We start from the raw sequence: 26,765 nt of genomic DNA on the forward strand, positions 1-26,765 counted from the left end.
GCCCCATGGTCATTAGCACCTGCCCACCACCTGAAGCCTGGCATTGCGGGGCACCTTCTGTCCTGCCAGGCTTCCCATCCCACGCTGGGGAATACGTATCCCTCCTTGTCATCCTGCCGTGGCTGCCACTGTTCCAGCTCACACTACCAGCCCGGGGCTTCCGCCTGTCTCCTGCCAGGCTCTGTCCCGCCGACCAACTCCCCCCGCTGTCCAGCAGTGTGACCTTCACACACATCCGGCCGTGTCACTCCCGTGCCTACAACCCTCCAGGCTCCGGTCCTCAGGATGAGCAGCCCCGCCTCACATAGGGCCTCTGGGCCTCTTTCCCAATTCTACCTTCTCCCCTCCTCCTGCTGCCATGCTCCAGCCATGTCCTAAATCTTTGCGGCCACCAAAACCATGAGCATCTATCTCTCAGCTTTTTGACATCTTTCCCTCTTCTTTTTAAAAAAGTTTTTTTTAATTGATTTGAGAGAGGAAGGGGGAGAGAGAGGGAGAGAGGAACACTGATTTGCTGCTCCACTTACCTATACATTCATTAGTTGATTCTTGTATGTGCCCGACTGGGATCCAACCCACAACCCCAAGACATCGGGACATGGTTCCAACCAACTGAGCCCCGCAGCCAGGGCGTCCCCTCTTCTTAAAGAAGCCTCTTCCCCTCTCCTTCCCATTGTCTGGTGAACATTTCCTCACCCTCAAGAAAAGGCTCTGAGCAAGGTGCCTCTTCCTCCCAGAAACCACCTGCCACAGCCTCTGGTGCAGTGGTTCTCAACCTTGGCTGTACATTAGAATCACCTGGGAATCTTTTTAAAATCCTGATTTCTGGGCCTCATGAAAATTCCAGAGGATGAGACCCTGAAATCAGGATTTTAAAAAGATTCCCAGGTGATTCTAATGTGCAGCCAAGGTTGAGAACCACTGCTCTGATGGCTGGCACCCTTTGCAGACCCCTCGAGCTGGAGCCTGCCCAGGGAGGAGCGTGGCAAGGGGGGCTCGGTGAGCATGCTGGGGAAGCGGGCGCTTCTGGAGGGCAGAATTCAAAAAGCTTGGAGAGAGAGGTGATCCTTTAGTAGCGGACTCCAAAAACAAAGATGGCTCAGCTGGGCCTAGGAGATCCTGCGATACAACTGACTATGGCCCAGCCAGTGTGGCTCAGTGGTCGAGCATCGCCCTGCACCAAGAGGTTGCCAGTTCAATTCCTGGTCAGAGCACATGCCAGGTTGTGGGCTCAATCCCAGTAGGGGACGTGCAGGAGGCAACCAGTCAGTGTTCTCTCTCATCAATGTTTCTGTCTATCCCTCTCTCTTTCTCTCTAAAAGAAAAAGAAGAAGAAGGGGAGATGGGAGGAAGGGTTCAAAAGCGAGATGAGTAGACCACATGGACCGGTGATAATACTGTGCGGGAAACTAAGGCCTGTGGGAGGGTGTGCAGCTATTTTTGCAGCCGGGAGTGCTGTTTGGGCTGACAGTGAAGTGTTCACACTGATGGAGAGAGAGAGGCACTACAGAATTCCTCTTTTGCATCTGTGTTCTTTGTCCGGGGCATAATGTTTCACTGGACTCACGTATTGGCCGAAGGGACTTGAGGCCTTAGGAGGAGACTTGGCAGCATGTGGCTATGTGGGAGGAGGTGAAGTCCCCTCCAGTGGAGGGACATGGCGTCAGTCCTGTGAGGTGGGCAGAGGGTGCCCTAGGGTGGGAGAGCGGGGCCTGGGGAGGGGCAGAAGGTGCTCTCTGCCCGCGCTGCATTCCCTGGTGACGGCTGTGAGTACAGCCGTCCAGGATTCCCGGGAGCAAATCGAGCCAGACGAGCTTCGTTTCTCCTCTGACAGGCAGCCAGGAAGTACTCTGTAGACCTAGGTTCTTCCAGGGCATGGGGTAGAGCCGTCACTGCATCTCGTGGACCGCCGTGAGGAAACGTGGGCCGAGGGATGTAAACTGGACAGGCTCATCGTCAAAAGGCACCGCTGGCCATGGAGTCTGCTTGGGGGCAGCTGTGGCCACCAGCTTGCTGTCTTCACCACCAGCTTGACCAGGCAACGCAGCATCTCGGACGAGGCCATCAGCGCAACAATAGATTCACGCGGGGCATAAATACAACTGACAGCGAAAGGAAGATCCCCGAAGATCTCAACACACCCTAGTGATGGGCCGGGTAGAAAAGAGACCCCACCCCGCTGCACAATTAAGAGCAAGATGTAGGAAGTGGGATTTGACAGCAAGATGTGTGCAAAAGCCTTCGGGCTCAATCCGTTACTGCCCCACATCGTGGGGCCTCTGCCCCAAGCGCCTGCCCTGCCGCGATGCCCTGGGAGGACCCAGCCCAGAGTGGCGAGGGGAGAAGCTGGTGGAAGGGCTGCACCTCGCTCCAGCCTGTGAGGGCTGCTGGAATGGATGGCCAGGCAGATGGTAGAGGGTGATGTTTAGGTGTTTTCTAAGCCTAAGGTTATACCAAAACAAAGAGGAAGGAAGGGAGGACGTTGTCTTGCGATTATCTATATGAGCTTTATTTATTTTGCTAAAGAGCAGTAACCTTTCCACTTAGTTATAATGCGCATCAGGAAGGACCCCCGCAGAGGGGGCCCCCAGTGCTCCTTATGGGGCCACCTGTGTGGCACCAGCACATCCCGGGAGAGACTGCGCCTGCTCCCCAGGATCTTTCACCGGCTCCCCCTGCAGAGAGACCCTCAGCTCCGCTCCCGCCCGCAGGTGGTCTGCGAGGCTGGAAACGTGCACAGAACAGGCACCTGCAGAGCCCGCTCTCGGGCACAGTGCAGAGCGGCAGCGCTCCGTGGGTTTCATTTCGGTTGAAGAGGGTGGATCCTTGGAGATGCCACACGGCGTTTCATGAACGGGCCTGTGGCTGTCTGTACCCCGCCCGCCGCCTTTTCCTGTCCCCGCTGTGTGCCCACAGTCAGGGGTGCCGCAGCCTGCATGTGGATGCCCGCAGACCACGGAGGAGGTGGTCCTCAGCTCTGAGCCTAGGCCAGTGATGGCAAACCTTCTGAGCTCGGCATGTCGGCATTTTGAAAAACCCTAACTTAACCCTGGTGCCGTGTCACATATAGAAATTTTTTGATATTTGCAACCATAGTAAAACAAAGACTTATATTTTTGATATTTATTTTATATATTTAAATGCCATTTAACAAAAATCAACCAAAAAAATGAGTTCACGTGTCACCTCTGACACATGTGTCATAGGTTCACCATCACTGGCCTAGGCCCTGGCTCTTTCTGCCTGGGCAGTGCCTGCTTGTGCGCAGGAGGGAGACCACATGAAGGGCCTGGGGCAGGTGGGTGAGAGGTGAGCCGGGCAGGCACCCTGAGGCAGGGTGTTGGACCCTGAGGCAGTGTGTTGGGCGGCATTTCCACTCGGAACAGGCCACCGTGCTGCTGCTGCTGCTTCCTGAGCCGCCCTAGAGACATGGAAAAGGCGGCTCACGCCTTTGGCCAGATGCCTGATGGCCTTTTAGGGCAGTTCAGCCTCGCAGGGCCTGGCTCCTGGAGGAGGGAAGACGGCACCCAGGGACCTGCACTGCCTGGTGGCCATCCTGCCTTCTCTGCAGGGTGCCGGTTGAGCTGTCCCTGAAGGAGCTGAGGGGTACATCCCACGTCCAGCTCTGCTGAGTGTTTGGAAAAATCATTTCCAAATTCCCCAGCACTTGGGGCTCCTCTGAGCGCTACTCCAGTGTCCTGGTCTTCGGGAGGCCCCGGGAGTGGCGGGGGCAGGGCGAGGCGGGCCTGCTGAGCCTGGGCTGGAGCCTTGCCTTATATGACAGTGGCTGGGCCGCTCCAGTGGCTTTTGCATCCTCCTTTGTCCGCCTGGTGCGAGTTCCAGGGGGGAGGAGCCCAGGCCATCCTCTGCTGCCCGCCCTCTGCCTGCCCCCTGCAGCGGGGTGGGGGTGGGGGGTGTTTAGGATGCATCCTTGCTTTTCCTCCTCTGCAGAGTGACTTCTCTGTCTAAAACTAGAAAGGGGTCCTGTCCCCTCTCCCTGTGGGAGCTGAGAGCGCAGGGGACTGTGTTTAAAAGGCTGGGAGAGCCGTTAGGGTAGAAGGCAGGCGGCGAGGCGGAGCATCGCTCTCAGATGTGGGTTTTTGTATCCATTCACCCCCTCAGTGCTTTTTCTGGGCCTTTCTTCATTTCTGGACAGCTGCCCTGTCCTGACCCACCCACCGCCTCTTTCCTTCTGGACCCACCCCAGCTGCTTCACTGCCCGCCCACACTCCCACCCAGGGGCCCTCCCCGCCTGCCCGCTGTGCCAAGGAGCCTCGCAGTCCTGGCTTGGATTACTGATGCCCAGATGCAGGACTTCTGACTCTGGCTGCACGTTCGCTCTGCGCAGCAGCTCAGAGGGGCCATTTACCTCCCACTGTGTTCCCCGCCAGCTGCTGGGGCTCTGAGCAGCTGCAGAGCAGGTCCTGGCTCACTGTGAAGGGAAGCCACGCAGGGTGTGTGATGGGCCAGAGCCCAGGGAGGGCTGAAGGGTGGGGCTGAGGGGGGACTCGGCGGCGTAGGAACTCAGGATGAGGGGTACTCAGAAGTGCAGGGGACCCAGGATGAGGGCTCCTGTGTTCTGTGCTGGTGCAGTCCACTCAGGACTCAGGAGGTGAGGTGGGAACCCACAACCCTCTGCGGAGAAGGTCAAGGCTGACAGGAGACAGGGTCAGGCGACCTCTTGCTGGTTAATGTCACATCTTCCCTGTCAAGAATGGATGGGAGTGGCCAGACCTTCCCAGGGTTGCCAGATACCATGCAAATATGGCATGGTAGAAACGTATGCTGAAACATTCTTTGTTTATCTATAAGAAATTAAAAAATAACTGGGCATCCTATATTTTTATTGGCCAAATCTGGCAATCCTATCTCCTCCCCCAGCTGGATTCCTTCTTTAAGTAATTATTTGATTGTACTGTAACATATGAACAGAACAGAACACAGACCGTCAGTGTATGGCTCAGCGGATTTCCACAAGTTGAGCCTGTGGAAGCAGCACCCAGATCACGAAATGAGCCATGCCTGGCCGGTGTGGCTCAGTGGTTGAGCATTGACCCTATGAACCCGGAGGTCACAATTTGATTCCCAGTCAGGGCACATGCCTGGGTTGTGAGCTCGATCCTCAGTGTGGGGCGTGCAGGAGGCAGCCAGTCAAGGATTCTCTCTCATCATTGATGTTTTTATCTCTTTCTCCCTCTCCCTTCCTCTCTGAAATCAATAAAAATATTTTAAAAAGAAAAGAAATGAAACGTGAGTAGAACCTGCCCCACCATGTGTCACCAGTATCCCCACTCCAACACCTGGTACTTGCCCGTTTTTGTTCTTTCTACAAGTGAAATCACAAATATATTATTTTTAATTTTTTATTGATCTATGTCTAGAGAGAGGAAGGGAGAAAGAGAAACATTGATTTGTTGTTCCTCTTATTCATGTGTTCGTTGTTTGATTCTTATACGTGCCCTGACCGGGATCGAACGGCAACCTTGGCACATCTGCACGCGGCTCTGCCCAAGCTGCCCGCCAGGGCTATTCCTTTGTGTCTGGCCTCTGCACACGGCACTGAGGGGGGCATGAATGCTGCTGGGTGAGCTGGCAGGCGGTCTACGGTCATCCGTGCAGGGTTGGTTGTAGGATCTTTCACCCACCCCATGCGGCCGCACTTCCGCCTTCCTCATTTCCGTGCGTGGTGCCCGGGACGAGCACTGCGGGGCCACGAGGTGGGCATGTGGGCGGCTTCCGTAGATCTTCCAGTTTACTGAGTGGGGGCCCCAGGGTGCGCTCCCACCAGCTGTGTGCAAGCCCCTCCGCCCACACCCTCCTGGCGCTGGGCCTTCCCTCCTCATGCTCATCCTGGTGGGAGTGGTACCGCCGGCTGCTGCCTTTTTTCTTTGTTTAATCAAGAGCCTCGCTTTGTTGATTCCTCTGACTTTCTTGACTAAGTGCTAGTGAAGAAAATAAATGAGGCCCTGGTTCAGATGCCAGCCTGCCCAGCCCCGCAGTCCCCAGCATCATGCGGGCCTGGGCAGCCTTGGGCATGGGGTGGAAGGTGCAGGAGGCTCAGTCCTGCTCCCCAAGTCCTTCCCTAGGGCAGCGTCATTTCTGAGTGCTGCCCTCAGCCTGCTGCTCCCACGTCCCCTCCCTCCTTTAGTTGCTGAGTCCACGCTGTGGTCCCCCCACAGTGCAGTCACTGGAGGGCGGTTCTCCTCTGAGGAGCAGTTCCAGCCCAACTCTCCTCCAGCTCAGGACTCTCCTCGCCTTCCCTGGTGGCGGCTTTCCGCAGGAAGTAGGGGCTGCGGCCACATCAAAGTGCGTGCAAGGGGCTGCCATCTGCTCCGAGGTGGGGCAACAGGTGTGGGGGTGCATGGAAGACGTAATCTCCTGGTGGAGGCTGTGGCAGGAGTGGAGCAGGGGCCCTGGACCCCTTCCCATCACCTCTCCCCCCTCCGGTCTCCACTCCCCTCCTGTCTTCTCTTTGGCTCACTCCAGCCCTCAAGGACTCGAAATCAGAGCCCAACGATTAGCATCTCAAATTCGCATCAGAGGTCTTCACTCCTAAAGAGAGGAGATGGCGGCCCATCATGAGTGAATCACAGCCGTGTGGTGCTAGACTCAGAAGCCAGCTCAAAATGACTCGAGCAAATGGGACTTCGTTGGCTCACACAACCAGCCAACTGCTAGCGAGCGCACGGTCCTAGGGCTGGAGGCTTCAGGCACAGCTGCTCTGGCTGCTGCCAGGGCTCGCTCTCCATCCGGTCTGCTTCATCCTTCAGGCGCGCCCACAGGGAGGCAGATGGCCACCAGCCGCTGGGGGATCACTTCTGCCAAATAAGTGGCCCTGCTGGAAAGGCACGCACTCAGCGGTCAGGTCCAGCCAAGACCCCCGCACCGCCCAGTGGCTCGCTCACAGGGACTGTACGGGGCCAGGCCCGGCCCACGCGCCCACCCTAGGAGCCAGGTTTCGGCTGGCTGGGGAAGGGGTTCTCCCAGGGAAAGTCAGGCGGCCCACCTTCCCTGACCCAGCACGGGCTGAAAGGTAGGAACAGGCAGGGCCTGTGCAAAGGGCTTGGTCATGCCCTATCTCTGTGTCCACAGATAAGTGTAAGCACAGAGCGAGAAAACAAACAGAAGAAAAACACTGTGCTAGACCCTGAAATTACCAGTTGCTATAAATTTTCTGTTTGCTTATTTTTTAACTTTCCCATCATGCGTGGCTGATTACTTCTAAAATAAATAAATGAGAAAGCCCACATACTCCAGACAGAGCGGCTCTCCGGAATATCAACCCCTCCTCTCTGACTGCGCACTCTGGTCCCCTCCCTCCTCTCTCACAGGCAGCTTCGACGCCAGCTCAGCCTCGTGGTCATTGCCCGGATGCTGGGCCAGCAGGAGGCAGCCCTGCTCTGGAAAGAGGAGGCCCAGGTGAGTCTGCGCCTCTGCCAGGTGTGTCTGCTGGGGCCTGGGAAGCCGGTGGGCGAGTGAACAGCTCTCCCCTTGGCCTGCTCGTCCCCATGCTTTTCCCAAAGGTTAGGTGCTTCCGGCCGGGAGAGCCAGGCGGTTTGAATTTTTACTCACATCCCTGCGTTGGACAGTTACTTGTATGTGCCTGCTGTGTGCTAGGCTCTGAGGATAGAGTGGGGAGCAGGGAGTGTGTATTACCTTTTGTTAAAATTGTAGTAAAGTTTAAATAACATAAACTTTACTATTTTTAGCCATTTTAAAGTGTCCAGTTCAGTGGCCTTAGTATGTTCGCGGTGTTGTGAGGCTGTCCCCACAGCCATCTCCAGAACTTCATCTTCCCGAACAGAAACCACCTGTAAAACACTAACTCCTCCATCCCCTCCTCCTGCAGCCCCTGGTGATACCATTTTTTTAAAAAGAAAGTGCATATATGTGTTTGATTTTTTAGAGCAGTGGTTCTCAACCTTGGCTGCACGTTAGAATCACCTGGGAATCTTTTTAAAATCCCAGAACCACTGTTTTAGAGAGAGAGGAACGGAGAGGGAGAGACCAATCAGCTGCCTCCTGCACACACCAGCCAGGGCTGTTACATCACTTTTTATACGTGGAAAACAAATGCTACTCAACTGAAACTGCTCCCTTTCAGTGACCTCTGTGCCAGCGCCAGGCATCCTGAGGGCAGTGGAAGGCAGTCTGTTTTCTTTCCCGGTCCTCTGCTCTCCAAAAAGCTCTGACTACAACCTCCTCGCAGCTCAGAGAACATCCCTCAGGGCCCCGGGCAGCCTGGGTCCCAGCCAGCCAGGCTGTATGGCAGGGAGGTTGAGAATGTGCTCACCCTCCCAAGAGTCTCCCCCACCCCCCCACACGCAAACCCAGAAGTGCTGGGTACAGCCCAATCCTCCAGCTCAGCCCCGGAGACAGGCAGGACAGGCCTGGCCACTGGAGGTGCAGCCCCTTACCCAGAGTGCTGAGAGAATGTTCCAGCACATTCGGGGCGGGCAGACGGTATGCTGAGCCTGCCGAGGCAGGGACAGAGCTCAGCACGGTGACCAGGGCTGGCTTGTCAGAGCAGGCCCCGCTGGCTTCTGCCTCCGCTGTCCCCTTTGCCTTAGAAACTCCTACCCTAGGGCTCAGCGCAGCTGGAGCTTCTTGTCATTCCGATTCCGGCTGAAGAGGTCTTTCCTGACCACCCAACCCAAGTACCCAGGCTCCGTCACCCTGTCTTTCAGTTACTCCTGGGGTTCACCTCCTGATATTTTCTTGTTTGTTCGTGGTCTGCACACACACACACACACACACACACCAGCAGCTCCTTGAGTGCAGAGACCAAATGGCTCCTGCTTCCTGCTGCCCTTTGGCGCCTAGCACAGTGCTGGCCACAAAGGAGTGCGATATACACTGCGGTGCACATTGCAGGTGTATACTGCAGGTATATACTGCGTGTGCACACTGCGGGTGTACTGTGAGTGTATACTGGGTGTATACTCCGGGTGCGTACTACGTGTGTATACTGCGGGTGCACACTGGGTGTATACTGCGGGTGTATACTGTGGGTGCACACTGGGTGTATATTGCAGGTGTATACTGCGGGTGTGTGCTGCGGGTGTATACTGGGTGCATACTGCGGGTGTATACTGCGGGTGTGTGCTGCAGGTGTATTCTGGGTGCATACTGCGGGTGTATCTGCGGGTGTATACTGCAGGTGCACACTGTGGGTGTACACTTGTGGCAGTGAGTTACTGGTATGTGTGCAGGGGAACATTCTCCAGACAGAGACCTTGGGAGGTTGGGTGAGGGAGTCGCCTGAACAGGGGTCACTTCACAGAAGTGACAGCTGATGACAGGACATCTCTGTGAAGAACAGAGGGACCAGACAGTGTTACGGGGGATGCCAAGTGGTAGGGGCAGGGCGGGCAGAGATGCAGCAGGGATGGTGGGGGTGAGGCTGAGTGATCCCAGAGGGCTCCAGAGCGGTCACCGAGCCCCACGGAGAGCAGAGCAGTGTCCCCAGAGTGCAGCGAGGCCAGCACCAAGGTCAAGGAGGGCAGGACTGGCTGCGGACGGTGGGGGCCGGTAGGGGTAGTCGCCCGTAGCATTTGGCAATGACTGGGAAGTCAGAGGTGACTCCAGTGTCAGCATCAGTTCAAGGTTTGGGATTTTGTTTTGCTTTCTGTTGTTGTTAATGGATATTTTCCCATTGGTATTTAGAGAGAGTGGGAGGGAGAGAAGGGAGAGGGAGAGACAGAAAAAGAGAAATATTGATGTGAGAGAAACATGTAGATTGGTTGCCTCCCACACACGCCCTGACCAGGGCTGAGGATCATGCCTGCAAATAAGGTACGTGCCCTTTACCAGAACTGAACCCACGGCTCTTCAGTCCAGCCGACACTCTAACCACTGATCCACATCGGCCAGTGCTGTTTTGCTTGCATTTTATTGACAAGAGCCTGTGCGTGAGGGGAGTGTGGTGGGAGGCCTGGGGACTCTGCAGGGGAGCCGCCCTCTGGAGAGAGTGTGAGCAGGGGGCAGAGACAGTGAACAAGCTCCTAGCGGTGTCCTGAGCCAACCCTGGAGGCTGGTCCGTGCTTGTGCTGCAACAGGAGTCTGCAGCGGGCAGTACAGCTGTGCAAGGCCGTGCCAGACGCCTGGTGGCTGGCGGAGGCAGGACCAGCTCGGGCCTGCCCACGGCCTCCGTGTGTTTCCCCATCTCTGCGCCAGCCCCGCTGCCATGGCCTCCTCCCTGGTGTCGGCTGCAGGCACTCCCCTTTCCAGTCTGGCTTGTCAGACGGAGCCTCATGAAACACACCTTCAAAGGGCCATTGCAGCCCACAGCTGCCCATGCTCAGCCCACACGCCCCCCTCCCAACATCTCCTCTGCGCAGCCTGCCAGGGCGGCCCATTCCTCCCAGCCGCCTCGCGGGCCAGCTCAGCGCCTCCACACAGGGCTCTGTGCACCGACACGTCTTCCTTTTCACCCATCACCCCCAACTGGATCGTGTCCCAGGGCCACCTCAAGCTTACTCTTTCTCACAGCCGCCCCAGGTGAAGGACTGTTATCACCCATCTTGCACAGATGGGGAAAGAAGGCAGGTGCAGTTAGGGCACTGCTCAGGGTCACTCAGCAGCAAGGCCCTGGCTCCAGAGTCCTGCCCTTGACCCGCATGAGCCACCTGCGCTTCCCAACCCCTCCTTGGCTCGCACTGTGGTGACAGCCTGGACTGCACCTGCCATTTCCGGTGGCAGGTGCCTGCTGGTTCCTTGAGCTTTAGTCCTGAATGGCAGGTCAGAGGACCAGGCCATCCCTTCCTTGTCCTTCTTAATGCACAAGTGCTTGATGAACCTGTCAACTGACTCCCTAGGAATGGGGTGCAAGGGCTGAGCACTGGTGTCGGGGAGAGGGTCTGGGACGAGTGCTGGGCACAGGTCCTCAGGCGCTGCTGGCAGAAGTGTCTGCTGCCTGCACTGCTTGGCTCCCCGTCTCAGGCTGCAGGCTGTGGCCCTGGGAGCAGGAGGAGCAGGTGCTGGACAACTGAATGTGAGGATCAGGACTTCCGTAGATGGTCAGCACGCAACAACTCCAAAGCGTGCATTTTTCAGGAGAGCCTCAGGGCCCAGCTGCCTCCTGGGGTTCCCGTGACTCCCTGGACTATCCCAGAAGCAGCGGGGTTCCGGCCTCCGGCGTCAGTATGCTCCAGACACTCTCAGGTCACTGCAGATACAGCCCTGAGCAAACTCAGTCCCTCCCTCATGAAACTCATGGTTCAGGGCAAGATGGACATGGGGACCAGGGAAGAAGTACCGAGCCCTGGCTTGCCAGATTGTGTTCGTGCTGCGGAGAAAGATGGAACCGGGAAAGAGGAGTGTCGGGAGGATGCTGTTTTATAAGGATGAACAGGGACATTTGAGCACAGACCTGAGGGAATCGAACAGGTTTTGGGGGGAAGAAGGAACAGCAAGTGCAAAGGCACTCGGGCAGGCAAAGGCCTCTTAGGTTGGAGGAAAACCAGAGGCCAGTGTGGCTGGAGCAGAGGGCTGAGGGTGGAGCAGGAGTGGAGTCAGAGAGGTAAGTGGGGACTCAAGCCCCGGGCACCTCCAGGCGGAAGTGGAGATCCATTGGAAGGAAGAGGAAAGACATAATTGGTTTATAAAATGTTCCCACTCTTGAAATTGACTATTGGGGGTGGGGAGGAGGGAGGTGATGGCAGTAACCATGGTAAGAGCAGGCAGTTCGGCCTGGGGTGGTGGTGCCATAGGTTGTGAGAAGTGGTCAGATTCTAGGTATATTCCCCAAGGACAGCCAGTGGGGCCTGGGATGTGAGAGAAGGAGGCATCAGGGCTCCAAGGCTGTACATCCGGCAGGTGGAGAGGCACTTGACGGAGGCAGGCAAGCCCGGGTGGAACAGGCTGTGGAGGGAAGTCGGAGGTAGTGTCTTGTCGCAGCCACCTCTGGCCACACAGCAAGCATCTTTGGTCAAGTCATGTCTTCCAGTTTGGAGTTTGAAAAAACGTGGGCTTCAAATTGCTGACATCAAGGGGGATGAGGTTTGCATTTACAAGGGGAACTAGTTGAGGCACTGCCCGGCTATTCACTTGTTAGTTCACTTAATGATACGGGTTCAACACGTATCACGTGCCAGGCACTGTGCTAGACTCTGGGACAGAGTGAATGAAGGTGCCCTCATGGGGCTTACATTCTAGTAAGGGAGGGGGAACAGATAATAATAAAAAGTAAATTGCACAGCATGTTGGAAGGTAATAAATTCCATGGAAATAAGGTAGGGCAGAGTCAGGATCCGCGAATGGAGTGGTGAGGGCGGGCGGATGCAGGTTGCAGGGAACTGGGCTGGAAGGAGGGGAGTGCGGTTGTGCAGTGTCTGGTCAGAAGGACCACTCAGCACAGGCTCCCGGAAGCAGCAGGGGCCACCAGGGCATCGCACACAGGTGAGACCCTGGCCTTCTCCTCTGGGCAAGAGGAGCAGCGGTCTGGCTGAGCCAGGAGCGACAGGCTTTGTGGCAGTGCTCGCACTGGAACTGGCCTGCCTCCTCTGCCCGCAGCCTGTTGAGGCCAGTGGAGCGCTGCCTTCCTGGGATCATTTGCCTCTGGCCTAGAAGTGTCTACCCTCCAGGGCTGAGTGTTTACGGAGCCGGCTCCCAGACGGGGGCCCGGGGGGGAGATGCGCTGGCCCAGCTGGGACCCATGCAGGCCAAACGAGTCCTTATCCTGGAGAGAGATGGGCTGGCTGAGCTGGAACCACAAGGGAATAAGCAACCAGAAGGTGGAGGCTCGCTGTGCTGAGTGGGGTGGCGGGGTGGAGTGAGGGGAAACTGGGGAGGTCTGCATGTGTTCCTCTGCCCTGCCCGAGGCTCACTGGCTGGGAGGGTCCACTGGCGGGAGGGCTGCAGAGCGCCCCTGTGTGCCCCTGTGCTCGCATAGCTGTGAGCCCTGAGAAGGCAGCGCTGTTTTGGGACCTCTCCCCAGACTTGCCGGGACTGAGCAAGAGGCACACTGGGTGTGGTGTCTCTCTTCACCCAGCACCTTCCCTCCCTCCCTCTCTCCCTGCCTCCTCTCTGCCCTCCTGATGGATCAGACACTAAGCCCAGAGCTCTGGCTTCCTCAGGCCTGACTCCTCACCCTCATCCCAGCTGCTCTTTTGGGCTAAGCCCACAGCTGCTGGGGGGCTGAGCAGGTGGCTGAGGGTGTCAGAGGGAGGAAGCCAGGTGTGCTGGGCAGGCTGGGCTCAAGCAGGGGTCGGGCTCAGGGCTCAAGCCCTTCCCCCTTCGGCTGCCCTGCACCTGCTACATCTGAAGAGATGGTGCCTCCGTGAACCTCCCCCACCCCCATGCTGCTCCCTGGTTCTGCACCACCACCTCTCCAGGCGGCACGTGGCCTCAGAGGGACGGCTGGAGCCTGCCTGCCCGCCTGCCCTGCCACCGTTCGCTCCAGGGCAGCTGGGCGGTCCTGGCTGGGGCCCAGCTGAGGCTGCCCGCACCAGGTGCAGGGGCTGGCAGGAAGGATCGCTTGCCACAGACACCTGGACTCATGTGGACCACGGTCCAGAGGGTGGGGAACACTGGCCCATTTGTTCAGAGAGGGTGGTCAGTGGGGGGCGGGGGGGGGAGCTAGCAGATTAAGTGACATTTCAACCCAATGCAAGTTGTGGACCTTGTGGGGAATCCCCATTCCAACAGAACAACTACAGGAGAACATAGCTGAGACGCGGAGAAAACAGCACAGGTGTTAGATCATAAAAGGAATTCATTCTTGGTGATTTTATTGGGCAAGAAAATGGTATTATGATTATATTGGGAGGGATCCTTATCCTTTTCTGTTAGAAGCTCTTTGTGGGTAAAATAATTCAGTGTTTAGATTTGCTTTAAAATTCTCTGGGAGGAAAATGGGGGGAGAGGATGGAACAGTAGGCAGCATGGTGATGGCATGGACCATTGTTCCCAGCGAGGGAGGGGGGCGGCATGCAGCTTCTCCCCTTCCCCGAGCCCTTGCTCAGGCCCCACAGGGACACGTTAAATGGAAAGAGAGGGACGCGGGCGAGTGGGCCAGAGTAGCTTAGCCAGGGGCCTCCCTGGAGGCAGAGGAGACCCTCTCTGCTGGCCATGCTTCTAAACCAGTGGTTCTCAACCTGTGGGTCGCGACCCCTTTGGCGGTCGAACGACCCTTTCACAGGGGTCACCTAATACTATCCTGCGTATCAGATATTTACATTACGATTCATAACAGTAGCAACATTACAGTTATGAAATAGCAAAGAAAATAATTTTATGGTTGGTTCACAACATGAGGAACTGTATTTAAGGGGCCAGAAGGTTGAGAACCACTGCTCTAAACCATGGGTGTCTGCTGACTGCAGGCGAGTGGGCGGCCTCCAGCCCCCAGAGCTCTTCTTTCCTGGTCACTCCTCCGAGGGGCTCACCCTGTGCCAGGCCTGGGTGACCGTGTGCCCTCCTTCTCGGGAAGGTGTGTGTGCACCTCCACTGTACAGAGCGAGAGTGAGAGGTGGACCCAGGTTCTGGAAGCTGGCGGTCTGGCTCCAGAACCCACACTCTCAGCCACCAATGCCAGCGAGGTGACGGCCTCTCTCCCCCGCAGCTGGTAGTGCTCAGCCGGCTCCTGCGCCTCATGAGGCCGGCAGCCCTCGGGCAGCACCTGGACTCCGAGGCCTCGCTACCCCGCCAGGAGCAGCAGCCCACAGCCAGTGCTAAGCGAGACTACAAGGTGAGCACGGGCAGCCCGCGGGGCGGGTGAGGCAGGCCCTCCCCTTCACCTGGGGGCCCTGAGGGGAAAGACCTGCAGCTGCCTCCCTGGTGAGTGGAGACGCAGTCTGGGCCCTGCCTGTGGTTGTGCCCTGCCAGGACCCTCGCTGGGCGCTGCGGGCACAGGCGCAGGCCGCTCAGGTTCTGCTGCTGGGCGCTCGGCCTGGTGGAGGCCATGGGCCCATTAGTCCCACAGCGCCGGTCAGAGAGGACGCAGGCAGCCTGCTGCTGAGGGAGGAGTGGAGAGGGACACGAAGGAGAAGCCAGGGGGTGTCCAGACAATCCGGCCCCCTGTTCTCCGAGGGCAGCGCCCGGTCAACCTGCCTGTGCGCACTTGGCATGGTTGTCGTTGAGCCCGAGTCATCCCGTTGCCCCTCCAGACACTGCCCCGGTTCCCTGAAGCCACCCTCTGGCGGGAGCGGCAGGTGTGGGTTCGGAGAAGTGAGGCCGTGGCCCCGGGGCGAGCGCCAGCAGGTGGTGTGGGGCTTCAGACTGCACCCCAGACCTGGGTCCTGGAGCCGTGATCTCAGCGAGCGCGCCCCAGGCTCCGGGTGAGGAGTGCAGACAGGCGCCCTCCTAGTTTAGGAAGGGTGATCCCAAAGGCTCCTGGGGGCTGGCAGTCAGAAGTCTAACCTTTGGGCATCATCCTGCGAATCAGATAAACGAATTAATTACTTAATGAACACAAACCGACCAAGCTCCACCTGACACTGGTGCCCTGCCAGGCGCGGCCTCCCGGAGCACGGGAGCGCCCACGTGTCCCTTCTCCGGTCCAGCTACTTCCTGACACCGGGGCGCTGGCTCGGAGGCGAGTGGAGTGTTGGGGGTCAGCCCGGGGCGGTCTGTCTGAGCAGGGCAGTGGTGAGAGGCCTCAGGCCTGGGCTGGAGATGGAGGAAACTGGGCGGAGGAGGGGAGGGGAGGGGAGAGATAAGGGAGGGGCTGTCTGTCCACCACGTGGAGAGTGGACCTCCAGGCGCCTTGGGGCCACTCCCGTGGCCTCACCCAGTGGGCGGGGTACCCTTTATTTTGAGGACGGTTCTCTCACATATGCAGGAGTTGTGGAGCGTCCCCCTGGCCAGTGGCCATATACGACATGATCAGTTTGGCCTAGAAACATGGAATGGCCTGACACCAGGGCAGAAGTGCAGCGTGTGCTGGCCAGGGCAGCAGAGGACACAGGGGGCTCTTGATGCCTTTGCAGAGGGAGGCATGAGCCCCCTGACCTTGGTCCTGCCTGAGAGGGAGGTGGCCCAGGGCAGGGGAGGGGAGAAAACAGGCCAGGCTGGCCACAGCGGAGACAGAAATGTGAAGTGTCCCGACCCCTGGGCGGGCTCTGCTCTGACCTGGAGGCCATGGTGGGGGCAGTGGGGCTGCTGACAGCTCCAGCAGCCCAGCCCCACTCCCAGGCCGGCTGACTGACTCCTCATTAGGCCCCAGCACGTTTCATCTTCAAAGATGAACAGGCTACTCACCAGCCGAAAAGAGTGGAGGCGTCACCCGCCCTGTTTTACAGGAGTGGTGGTCTGGGCCAGCTGCGCTTTTATCCCAGAGCTCAAAGGCCTGGCCTTCTTTCTCCTTGAGGTGTGCGGGGAAACCAAGGCCAGAGTGAGGTTGAAAGGGGACGGGCCCTTTCCCAGCCCTTGGGCCCCCTCCCTCAGACCTGCTCGCTCCTGTCTGGGTGATTTCCTGCCCTGGAGAGACTGCGTGGTCACAGCCCTCCCCAGCCTTCAGATAGACACTCCGCCAGGCTCCATGCCCGCTTTCCCACCTCCTCTCTCTGCCTGGGGCCTTGGCACAGCCTCCTCTCCCGGTGAGGCTCCCAGCCAGCCCCCCGACTGGGAGAGGCGCTCTTGCTGCCCAGGGCATGGCTTTTCTGTCCTCCCTGATCTGGTGACTTTGCAGTTGTCCCTTTACTTGTCCTTAGCTGGGCATGGCCTGTGTCTCCCAGCATCGTGTGGTATGCTTGGCGCCAGATGAGTGAATGAATGAAGCAACTTCAATTCCTCTTCCTCTCTGAACTCCCCCTCCCCCACCCCTCAGTCTGGAGGGCCTGAGACCGGCTCGCTCTGCACGCCCTCTGACCTCTGACCCGTCTCTGCATGTGGCCCCCTGTCCTCTAAAGTCCTGGTGTCTTAGAGCTGCAGGGGCCTGTAGCCTGTGAGACGCTGGGCTTCACAAGGGTCACCTGCTTGTGAGAGGGCCAATCAGAGAACATGGTGGGTAATTCTGAGCCAGTGAGGTTCCTGCCTGGGAACGCTAACCGCCCAGTGCCACCAAGGAGACGGCCTGCTGCTAACAGCCCTCGGTGGGAGGGTGGAGTGCTGCTGTGTCCTGGCAGCTCACACAGAGCTTGGGGAGTAGAGGAGCCCTGCTTCCTGACGGGCGATTAGAATACTTGCAGCATTTTCAAGTGCTTTTGGATAAAGAAATGGTTGCCCAGCCCTAGCTGCTGTGGCTCAGCTGGCTGGGCGTCATCCCCTGAGCAACAGAAACGGTTGCCCAGCCCCTTGTGGTGTGTGGGTCAGACTATTTTGAACAGAAAACAATTAAAGCCCAATAAACTCAGGAAGAGTTTGTTAGCTCCCCCTTTCCTGCTAGAGACTCAGAGAGAAAAACCTGCTTCAGAACAGGGAACCTTCTCACTTAGGAATGAAGTGTGGCAGCTAGGCGGGGTCCAAGAACATCCGATTCCGAGGTTCCCCTCTGCACCCACTGTTGTGGGGGGCAGGCAAGAATGTATTTACCGGACGTTTGATCTTTCTCAACCACCTATGAATTGCCTATCTCCCCCTCCTTAGTCCAAAAGGACATATGCACCTCAGCTTGCCTTACTAAGGAATATATGTCATTTGTAGTATGTGTAATTTTTATGTTTATGTGAATTCCCTTGCACAAATATTAAGGTTTGATTTTCGCCCAGGCTGGTGTGGCTCAGTTGGTGAAAGGTTGCTGGTTCAGTTCCCCATCAAGACACATGCCCAGGCTGCTGGCTTGATCCCTGGTCGGGTGCATGTAGGAGGTAGTTAATCGATGTTTCTCTCTCTCTCCCTACCCCTTTCTCTCTCTAAAACCAATTTTAAAAAGATTTGGTTTTCTCCTTTTACCTCTGTATGTCTTTCAAATCCTTCCACCAGCCAGAAGAGGGATGTTTCCCTGCCCTTGCGTGGCTGGTGTAGGCCCCGTGCTTGCTCGGTTTCAGAGGGGCTCTGCCAGAGGAGGACAGACAGAGGTCAGAGTGTGGTTTGGGGTCTGAGAGGGGGAGAGGATGTCTTCATGCAGGAGTGGACTCCAAGAGTTGGCCTCCAGGTTCCCCCTCTGATCCAAGGGCACCAGTTCTGTGAGAGACAGGCCCCTGGGCTTCGTGGGAGGCTGCTCCAGCCCCTGGCAGACAGACGCAGGTAACTGCACTCACGTGGCCATTGCCTCCAAGAAGCTACCCGCTCAGCCTTCCAACCAGAGCCAGGGATCCAGAGCTTTTTTGTTCTATTGTTAACTCATGTAAACCATTGTCGATGTAAGAAATGCCCAAACCTGTAGATAATTTTTAAAAATATACATTTTAATTGATTTTTTTACAGAGAGGAAGGGAGAGGGATAGAGAGCCAGAAACATGGATGAGAGAGAAACATTGATCAGCTGCCTCCTGCACACCCCCTACTGGGGATGTGCCTGCAACCAAGGTACATGCCCTTGACTGGAATCGAACCTGGGACCCTTCAGTTCCCAGGCCAACGCTCTATCCACTGAGCCAAACCGGTTAGGGCAATTTTTAATGAATTTGGTTGAAAAATGCTTCTGAAAATGGCAGTTTTGCAGATTCTTTTATACATTAGAGTCGAAGGAGGAGATGTAAAGGGGTTACATGAAACCCGTTGGTAGATTAGGGAGGCAGGAGAGAGCAACGTGGGGTGGGGATCTCTGACATTGGATAAAGGAAAACAGACACATACTTCTTTTTTTAGATATTTTTATTGATTTCAGAGAGAGAGAGAGAGGGAGAGAGAGGTAGAAACATCAATGATGAGAGAGAATCATTGATCGGCTGCCTCCTGCACTTCCCCTACTGGGGATCAAGTCCACAACCCGGCATGTGCCCTGATCAGGAATCGAACCGTGACCTCTTGGTTCCTAGGTCGATGCTCAGCCACTGACAGGTACTTCTTTTACATTGTGGGTACAGGACAGTGAACATTTACCGCATGGAGATGGTATGCGGGGGTTAAGATAACAATGACAGTTCACTCTGGGTTGTGAGGGCTCTGAAAGAAGATTACTCTGACATTTCAAAGGCATGTTATCTTATTGATGCAAAAAGATAGTAGGCAGGCTCACTTAGGTAAAGACTGACTTTGTCACGCAAGCTGCGGGCCTCGGACGTGACCTGCTCTCAGTTAGGAATTTTGATGATCAAACCATCTACGTGATAACTCCCGTGAGTTTGTAAGGCCGCGTTGGCCTCCGCTGAGCACGTGGCCCCTTTCTTGTCCGCAGCATTTGGGAAGCTTTTGTCTGGTTGTACCCTGGCCGATCTCAAGGTCTCGGCCTCCCTTTTACTGAGGTTGTTGATACTGGCCTTGCTGAACCTCCGCATCTGCTGTGCCCCGTCTCCCACCCTTCCCTCCAGGGTCTCTATGGTGCAGGGAGTTCTCCCCAGTTTGGTTACATTTGGGAGCTTTGAGGAAGTAGACTGTCTCTCACTGTGCAAGAAAAGGAAGGTCCACAAAGGGGAAGTCCGGGGGCACCGCGCCAAGGCGCCAGGAGCCCGTCCTGTCTCCTTGTCAGCTTCTGGCCTCATCCTCCTCACACCCAGATGATGTCCTTGTGGGACAGACGCTGAGGTTCTGCACACGTGATGGGCCCTGTCCCTGGTGGACTAGCTGCAAGAGACCACACGCCGGATGAGCCTGGCCGGCCACAGGTGGCTCCTGCCAGCTTCCTCGCCATGCCTACAGCCTGCGGTCAGCCCTGTGCTGGGCGTGCCTACATGGGAGAAGTGCTGGTGTAGAATTGATGGTTGGAGGCGGATGCGCTCCAGGCTGGACCACGCTTCGGGCCTCGCGTCCTTTGAGTGCTCTTACCCCGGGGATCCCCGCATGCCCACCGCAGAGGGCGTTGGCCTGGATGTGCCTGCGTCTGTGTGTGTTGTGCACCTCTCCTGTATATCTTTGTGGTGCATATATCTTTGTGGTAATAGAGCTGACGAACAAGTTTTACTGCTTTTGCTTCTGCTGCTGTGATGGCTGCAGGCCTGTCCCTGTGTCTGGCCTGCTGCCAAGAGCACCTGAAGTGACTGGGGTCGGCTTGGGCGGTTCTGGGAAGGGCAGGGAGGGGGCAGGCCCCTGGCGGCGGTGTGCCTGCCCGCACTCTCCTGCCGCTCCCAGCAGCATGGGACGGCGTTCCCTGGGGCTGCTGAGCACAGGCCTGGTGCCTGTCAGCCAGAAGGATGGGTGCACTGGAGCCTCTCCCTCATCCTATACCCTCTGCCTTCTCCTTGCACGGGACTCCCTGTCTTGCTGCCCCTCCCCCTGCCTTAGGGAGAGCCATGGTTAGCAGGGAAGGGAACTTGGCACGAGGAACAGAAAGCAGATGTTGGGGAGTCGGGAGTCCCTTCCCTGGCTGGTCGTTGGTGCGTTCTTACTTCCTCCACAGTGAGGAGCCTCAGACATCTTTGGAAGTCAATGTCAGAGCTGGCCTTTGGAAAGCTGGCCCTAAAGGGCACCCGCGCACTTCACGCGCACCTCAGTGGCCGCCCAGCCTCTACAGAGTGGCCTCCTGAGCATCCGAAGCCACACGGCTCGGGCCCAGGCCCGCTCTGTCGGGTGTGTGAGCAGAGCTTGAAGGGGCAGAGCTCGGCGGGTGGCGGGCGGGCCTCTCCAGGCAGCTGGCACTCAAGCCTGCTCTCTGCCCACCCACCCCAGGCCCAGGGGCCCCGGCACAGTCCTTGCCCCGTGCTTGTAACTTCTCTGTTCTGACCTAACACTTTCCCAGCCTCTTTATCCTGCAAGTCCTCCTGGGCCACTCTGTGATCATCTTCCTCCCGTTGCTGCTCAGGAAAAAGCGACCCTCAGTGCCCGTCCATCAACCCAAGCCCTGCCATCCCTGCTCCTCAGCTGGCCCTTCATCCATGCGCTTCCCTCCAGGGTCACATCACACCACTTGATTCCAGGCAGTGCGTCCTTCCCAGAACCCCCTTCTCAGGCCTGAGGCTTGGCTCCTGCTCTTGCTTCTCCTGGCAGCGCCGGCCTGTCCCCTGTCCTGGATTCCGTGGTCCCACAGGCTATTCACTCACCCTGTGGCTTCACTCACCTAAACAGCATCACTGCTGAGTCTGTCTCAACTGCATCTCCAGTGGATCCCTCTTCAGAGGGAACAAGCCCCTTCTGCTGGGCACAGCAAGGGCCCAAGGGACCCTTCCTACCCCCTGTGCCCAGCCCACCTGCCCGGGCCTGAGCCAGGAGGTGGAGGAGCAGTGCCTTTTTAAAAAATAAATGTCTCACCCTGGCTTGTGTGGCTCAGTGGATAGAAGGGTCCCGGACTGAAGGGTCCTGGTTTGGATGCCAGTCAAGGGCACATGCCCAGGTTTCGGGCTTGATCCCCATTAGGGGGCATGCAGGAGGCAGCCAATCAGTGATTCTCTCCTATCTCTCTCTCTCCCTCTCCCTTCCTCTGAAATCAGTATAGTAAAAACAAACAAATAAACATGTCTCTACTGATTTGAGAGAGAGAAGAATGGAAAGGGAGAGAGAAAGAAACATCGATGTGAGAGAAGCATCAATAGGTTGCCTCCCCCACACACTCCAACCAGGGATCAAACCGGAAACCCAGGCATGTGCCCTGATCAGGAGTCAAACCCACCACCTTTTGGTGCCAGGACGATGCTCCAAGCAACTGGGCCACACTGGCCAGGGCAAGAGCAGTGCCTTCTAAGTGCTGTGTCTAAGCCCCGTAGGCTCAGCAGCACCACACAGCTGAGGGGCCTGGCAGGGGGTGAGGCCCCGCCCACTGCTCTGTCTGCAGGAGCAGTTGCCAGGCAGACCATGCTTCCCAGCAGCTCTCTGCTCTCTGCCTTTCCTGTCCCTGCTCCCTGTCTTTGCCAGGACTTTGTAGTGACAGAAGCTCAAACACACCCCGGCAGGTCTGGAGAGCCCCTCCAGCTGGGACAGGGTTGAGCAGTGTCGTGAGGCCTCAGCATTGCTCCCTGAACCCCGCGGCTCTGCCTCCCAGCAGGCTCTCCCCCTGGGGCTGGACCCTCCACACTCCCACCCTGCCCTCATCAGCCCCAGCCAGGGAGAAAGAAAGGCTTCTGTCCCGGCCTCCTAACCAGAGTCCCAGAGTTTGTTTAGTCTCAGTGGCTTGGCAAAAAGGTCATGTGCTCATCTCTAAACCAATCACAGAGCCAGGTGCACAGGAATCAGCCAGCCTGGGCCAGGTCTCCCCTAGAATCAGGGCTAAAGTCACTCTTCTTGGAGCAACTTGGCCTGGATGTAGGGAACAGGAGGCTGGGACAGTGACAAAAGAAGGGACAGAATCTGGGCACCTGGAAACCTTAGACGCCCATGGCATCCTCCTGGTCTTCAGCCACGGGCAGTGGTCCTACGTTGTTATCCTTGGGAGGCAGGAGGAGGGCTGTGCCGGCCAGGAGCCAAATCAGCGAGTGGGAAAGAGAAGGGAGGGAGCCATTGCTCTGGAGGAGGTGCTGCGCTGGGAGGCCTCTCCAAGCCCCTGAGGACGCTCGGGCCATGCCCGCTGCTCTCAGGCTCCTCAGCATGGCGCCCACGTACTGACGCGTGGACTCTTGCGTGGAGAACCTAGTCCCGCTTGGGCAGACGCAGAGCTGGGTTTCCAGTCCACATCCCTCTGGGGTCAGAGTCTCTAGTTCTGGCTGGAGAAGCAGGAAGAGCCAGCCAACCCCCACCTGTCATCTCCCCAGCCCTCAGGGCCAGCAGGAAGCTGGAAGGGAAGGGTGGCTGGGTGGGAGGGCTCTAGCAAGGCTCTGCCTACAGCACCCCACCCCTCCTCCCTCAGGCAGATGAGCAGTAAGTCAGATGCTCAGATAACATCCCTACAGCTGGTCCCCAGGAACAGAAGCCCTCAGCCTTCCTGCTTTCGTCCCAACTCCATCTCTCCCCCACCCTGCACCATACTGTGCCCTGGCCTCCAGTTCCGCCCTGGCCTCCAGTACCAAGAGCGGAGGCCAGGGCCGCCCAGGGCCTAGACCTGAGGCCAGATAGAGCTAAGAAAATCCTGTCTCTCCTAAGTGAGTTCAGTTCTCAGGTCTGAGGTAGTGGACGGACACAAGCCAGGCTCCAGCAGCCTTCAGGTTCCAGGGCCTCTGCAAGCCGTCCAGCCTCTGCCCAGCGGGGCTCCGAGCACTCTCTAGGCGCCGTCCCCGCAGCTGACCCCAGTCCTACTCCTGTCCAGACGCTACAACTTGTCTCCCATCACCCTCAAGTGCCTCATCTCTGGGCTCAAACCCACCCCGAACTTCCGAACAGGCACTTTCATTAAGAGGTGAGTGTGGCAGGGCCTCTCTGCCCTGTGCCTACAGGGACCCTGGCCTGGGAGGAGGTGTGTCACCATCTCTTCTCATTTCCTGGTGATCAGTCCAATGTCCTCGTCATTTCCTTCTCTCTAGGACTTACGGCCAAGGACTTGTCCTGGTCGGAGTCATTTCCAAACTCTGCTTCCCTCTGCTTGCTGCTGTCATGACGGTCCAAGCCAAGGTCAGGGTGTGACTTTGAGCAGGCGCATGCATGGCTGTGGTAGCTGTGCGGGTCGGGAAGAGATAGCGTCCTCGAGAGGCTAGCAGAGGCCACATTCCAGGACAGGTCCAGACGAGGTCCCCCTGGAAAATGCATCCCCTCTTGTCTTATTTTTGTGGACACACCAGCCGGAGGAGCTGCCAGGCTTTCTCGTGGGCTGAGGCCCTTGGCCTGGAGCCCGAAAGTAGCCCTGCGTCAGGATTACTCATCACTAATTATTGTTGTCATATCCCGCCTGTGGCGGAGGACCTAGACCATGCCCTGGGGGCTCGGGCTCTGGGCCTCTCCCTATCCAGCCTCCAGCAGGCCCTTGGGCCCTTGCTGTGCCAGCAGTGGGGCCTTGTTCTCTCTGAAGGGGGACCATAGGGGTGCACGTGCGCACACACACACACACACACACACTCGGAGCTTGTCCAGCTTAAGGCAGAAGCACAGACATCTGCTCAGATCTAACCTTCACGGAGGTGGTCACACAGTCAGGGGACCTCTCCAAGCTTAGTGTCCACATCTGAGGCCCCGCCCCCTCAGGGCACTGGGAAGTGGGGCTGTAGGTTTAAATTTCATTTTGAAGAACAGAAAGAGGGAAAATAAAAATTCTCCAGGACACAGCTCTGGCCTTGGGTCTGAAATGTGCCACGGGGAATAGACCAGGCAGCGTCAGTCTTGCCCAGGCCAGATTAGCTGTAGCGTTGACCTCCTCACCTGTGCGTGAGTCTGACTGTCTCCCATGGAACAACCCCGAGAGGACCACACAGGACAGTGCTGGGCCTGGGGCGGAGTCCTCTCCTGCAGTCCGTGCTGTGGCTGGGCTGCGCCGCAGGCCCTCTGGTCAGGCTGAGAGCAGCCCAGCCAGGTGGTGGCTGATGCAGGTCCCCCAGCGCAGCTACCACCCAGAGCCAGTGAGCCGGAGGGGCGACGCCGGAGGAGGCTGTTCTGGGGTCCCAGGGTCCCAGGCAGAAACCCTGACACCCATAGGCATCCAGGGCTTTTTGAGCAGGAGCCTGGACCCCTGAGCCCCAGAGGGCACGTCCTGTGGGTCCATCTTGGTCCTCCCCAGCAGTTGTTCCTGGGTCAGCCTTAGCTCACCCCCTCTCCCGCCCCCACAGCAGCTGCCTGGGGTCTGGCGGGAGCAGCTCCCACAGGATCCTCCTGCCAGGGGCCAGGTCTGCCATCCCCTCCAGCCTGGCTGCCTTGAGAAGGGCTGGGGTGAAGACTTGCCTGGTTCCTTAAGTCTGGATTCCTGTCATGACCTGAGGTGGGAGAAACCATAGTGTTCTGGGCGGAGCCAGTGGCTTCCTGGGAGATCCTCTCCCTCCTCCTCTCTGCCCCTTTTTAGCACAAATGCTCCTGGCCACAGCCCGCTTCCTTGGCACAGCTGGAGGGGAATTTTGTGAAGGAGGGAGTTCCTGGGAAACGGCCACCCTTTCCCCTCTCCTCGTGTGATGCAAGGCTGCAGAGGGAGTCTTGGCCCTGGTTCCTGGGGTCAGAACTCCCCCTTGGTGGGTAACAGGCCCAGCACACTGTCTTCTATCTCTTACTCTTGTCATCCTTCCCCAGGGGCCGGGTGGGCCCTTTAAGACTCCAGAGCCAGGAAGGAGGCATCCTGCACAGCACTTCTCAGAAAAGTCCGCCTGGCTCTGGGAAAGACCCAGGAAGCGAAAGCTGCAGGCCTTGCCAGTGGCAGCGGCGTCAGCAGGGGACGGTCCCATCTTGTCCACATGGGGTTCAGGCACGTCCCGTTCCGCGCCCTCAGACTCTGCCTCTCCCAGTTGTTGTCTGAGGTTTCCTGGGCCCGTTTCCCATGGGGGCTTCCCAGCCTCCAACTCACACCCAGTGTGGGGGGGTGGGGGGAGGCCGGGAGTGGGAAGGCCAGGAGGGCTGGGGGCTGGGCAGCCTGAACGGTGAGGGCCCATTTTTCAGACAAGTTCCTGAAGACTGGAAAGTATAGCCCCTCACTGCCTCCTGCCTCGCTTTAACCCCGCCCCCACGCCTTAGGGACCTGGAGGGGCCTGGGCCACCACGCACTCCCAGCTGTGCAGGAAATGGGAGCGGCGGGGGCTTTGGTGGCGACCAGCAGCCTGTGCCTCTGCCCAGCCTCCCCCTTTCCTGTGTCTTGAAAGAAATCAGAGCCCTGAGCCTGGTGCCAGCCGGGACAGGAATGGGCTTGCTAAGTTCAGGAACTGGTCACAGCGACTGGAGCAGGAAACAGCGCTCACACCTGGCTGTCTGCTTTGTGTCCTCCTGGGTGCGCTGGCTCTCACCACGGCTGGCTGGCGCTCGGGCCGCCTCTGGTCCCCCAGCCACAGTGGGACTGTCAGAGGATGGAGACTCCGGCCCGGCCTCCTCTGAGCCAGAGCCCAGTGTCCGCTAACGCCTGCTTTTCTGGGAGGCGCGCACCGGTGCTCTCTTACCTCTCGGGGCTGAGACTGTGGGTCTCGGGCCTGCGGAGGGACCGGGACGTGGTCTGGGCGTGTCCTGTGTACATAGTGAAGCCTTTTCCCCCAACCCACTGCTGTACAGAATAGCCGGCAAGATTCTGACCGCGGAGGGAACTGTTCCAGGGATCCCAGTGTTTGAGTCCTGCCTGGGTGCACTGGACAAAGAAATGCAGGAGCAGGAAGTGGGGTGGGCGAACTTTCCTCTACCCTCAAGGTGCACAACTTCTGGCTGGTCTAATAATCAAATAGACTTGAGACAGGTTAGCAGGAGAAATTAACCACATTTAACACATGTGTATGGGAACCCCACATGCCGGCGAGGTTCCGAGACAGAGGGGACTGAGGTATATAATCTGCTGTGGAAGCTTCACAGGCTCAGTGCAGGACAGTAACGGCAGATGTGCCCTGGCTGGTGTGGTCAGTGGCTAGAGCGTTGGCCCAAGTACTGAAGGGTCACAAGTTTGATGCCTGGTCAAGGGCACGTACCTGGGTTGCAGGTTGGAAAATATTCTCAGGTGACAATTAACAAAAAAAAAAAAGAAGAGCAGATGTTTACTAGAAGTTTGCCCTGCCGTCTAGGTGGGTTGAAAGGATTATTACTGAAGTGGGCAAGGCCTCTAGCTCCAATTCCTCTAAGCAGTTACAGGTGGGAGGCAGAAGTTGCTCCTCAGCCTGCGGCTAAAGTTGCCTTTAGCTCCAAATAGTCTGCATACCACAAGAGCACATCTTGGGGTAACTCGTTCTGGACCCCCACAAAAGGAAAAATAGTGTCATAGTGAATTGCCCAATCGGGAAAGAGGGAGCTCCAACAGCTCGATGGTGTATGGGTTGTTGGGC

At 57.6% G+C, this 26,765-nt stretch overlaps 1 protein-coding gene across 1 annotated transcript in view; it reads left to right on the forward strand.

Moving 5' to 3' along the window:
* Nucleotides 1-26,765, forward strand: part of FAM178B (family with sequence similarity 178 member B) — a 94,506-nt gene that overhangs the window by 61,685 nt on the left and 6,056 nt on the right. Inside the window, exons 12-13 of the mRNA XM_015570025.1 lie at nucleotides 7,332-7,419; nucleotides 14,564-14,689. Coding sequence (XP_015425511.1) covers nucleotides 7,332-7,419; nucleotides 14,564-14,689 — 214 coding nt within the window. The remainder of the gene's footprint in view (nucleotides 1-7,331; nucleotides 7,420-14,563; nucleotides 14,690-26,765) is intronic.

This window comes from Myotis davidii, unplaced genomic scaffold (genome assembly GCF_000327345.1).
Source record: "Myotis davidii unplaced genomic scaffold, ASM32734v1 scaffold1065, whole genome shotgun sequence".
NCBI classification, from domain to species: domain Eukaryota; kingdom Metazoa; phylum Chordata; class Mammalia; order Chiroptera; family Vespertilionidae; genus Myotis; species Myotis davidii.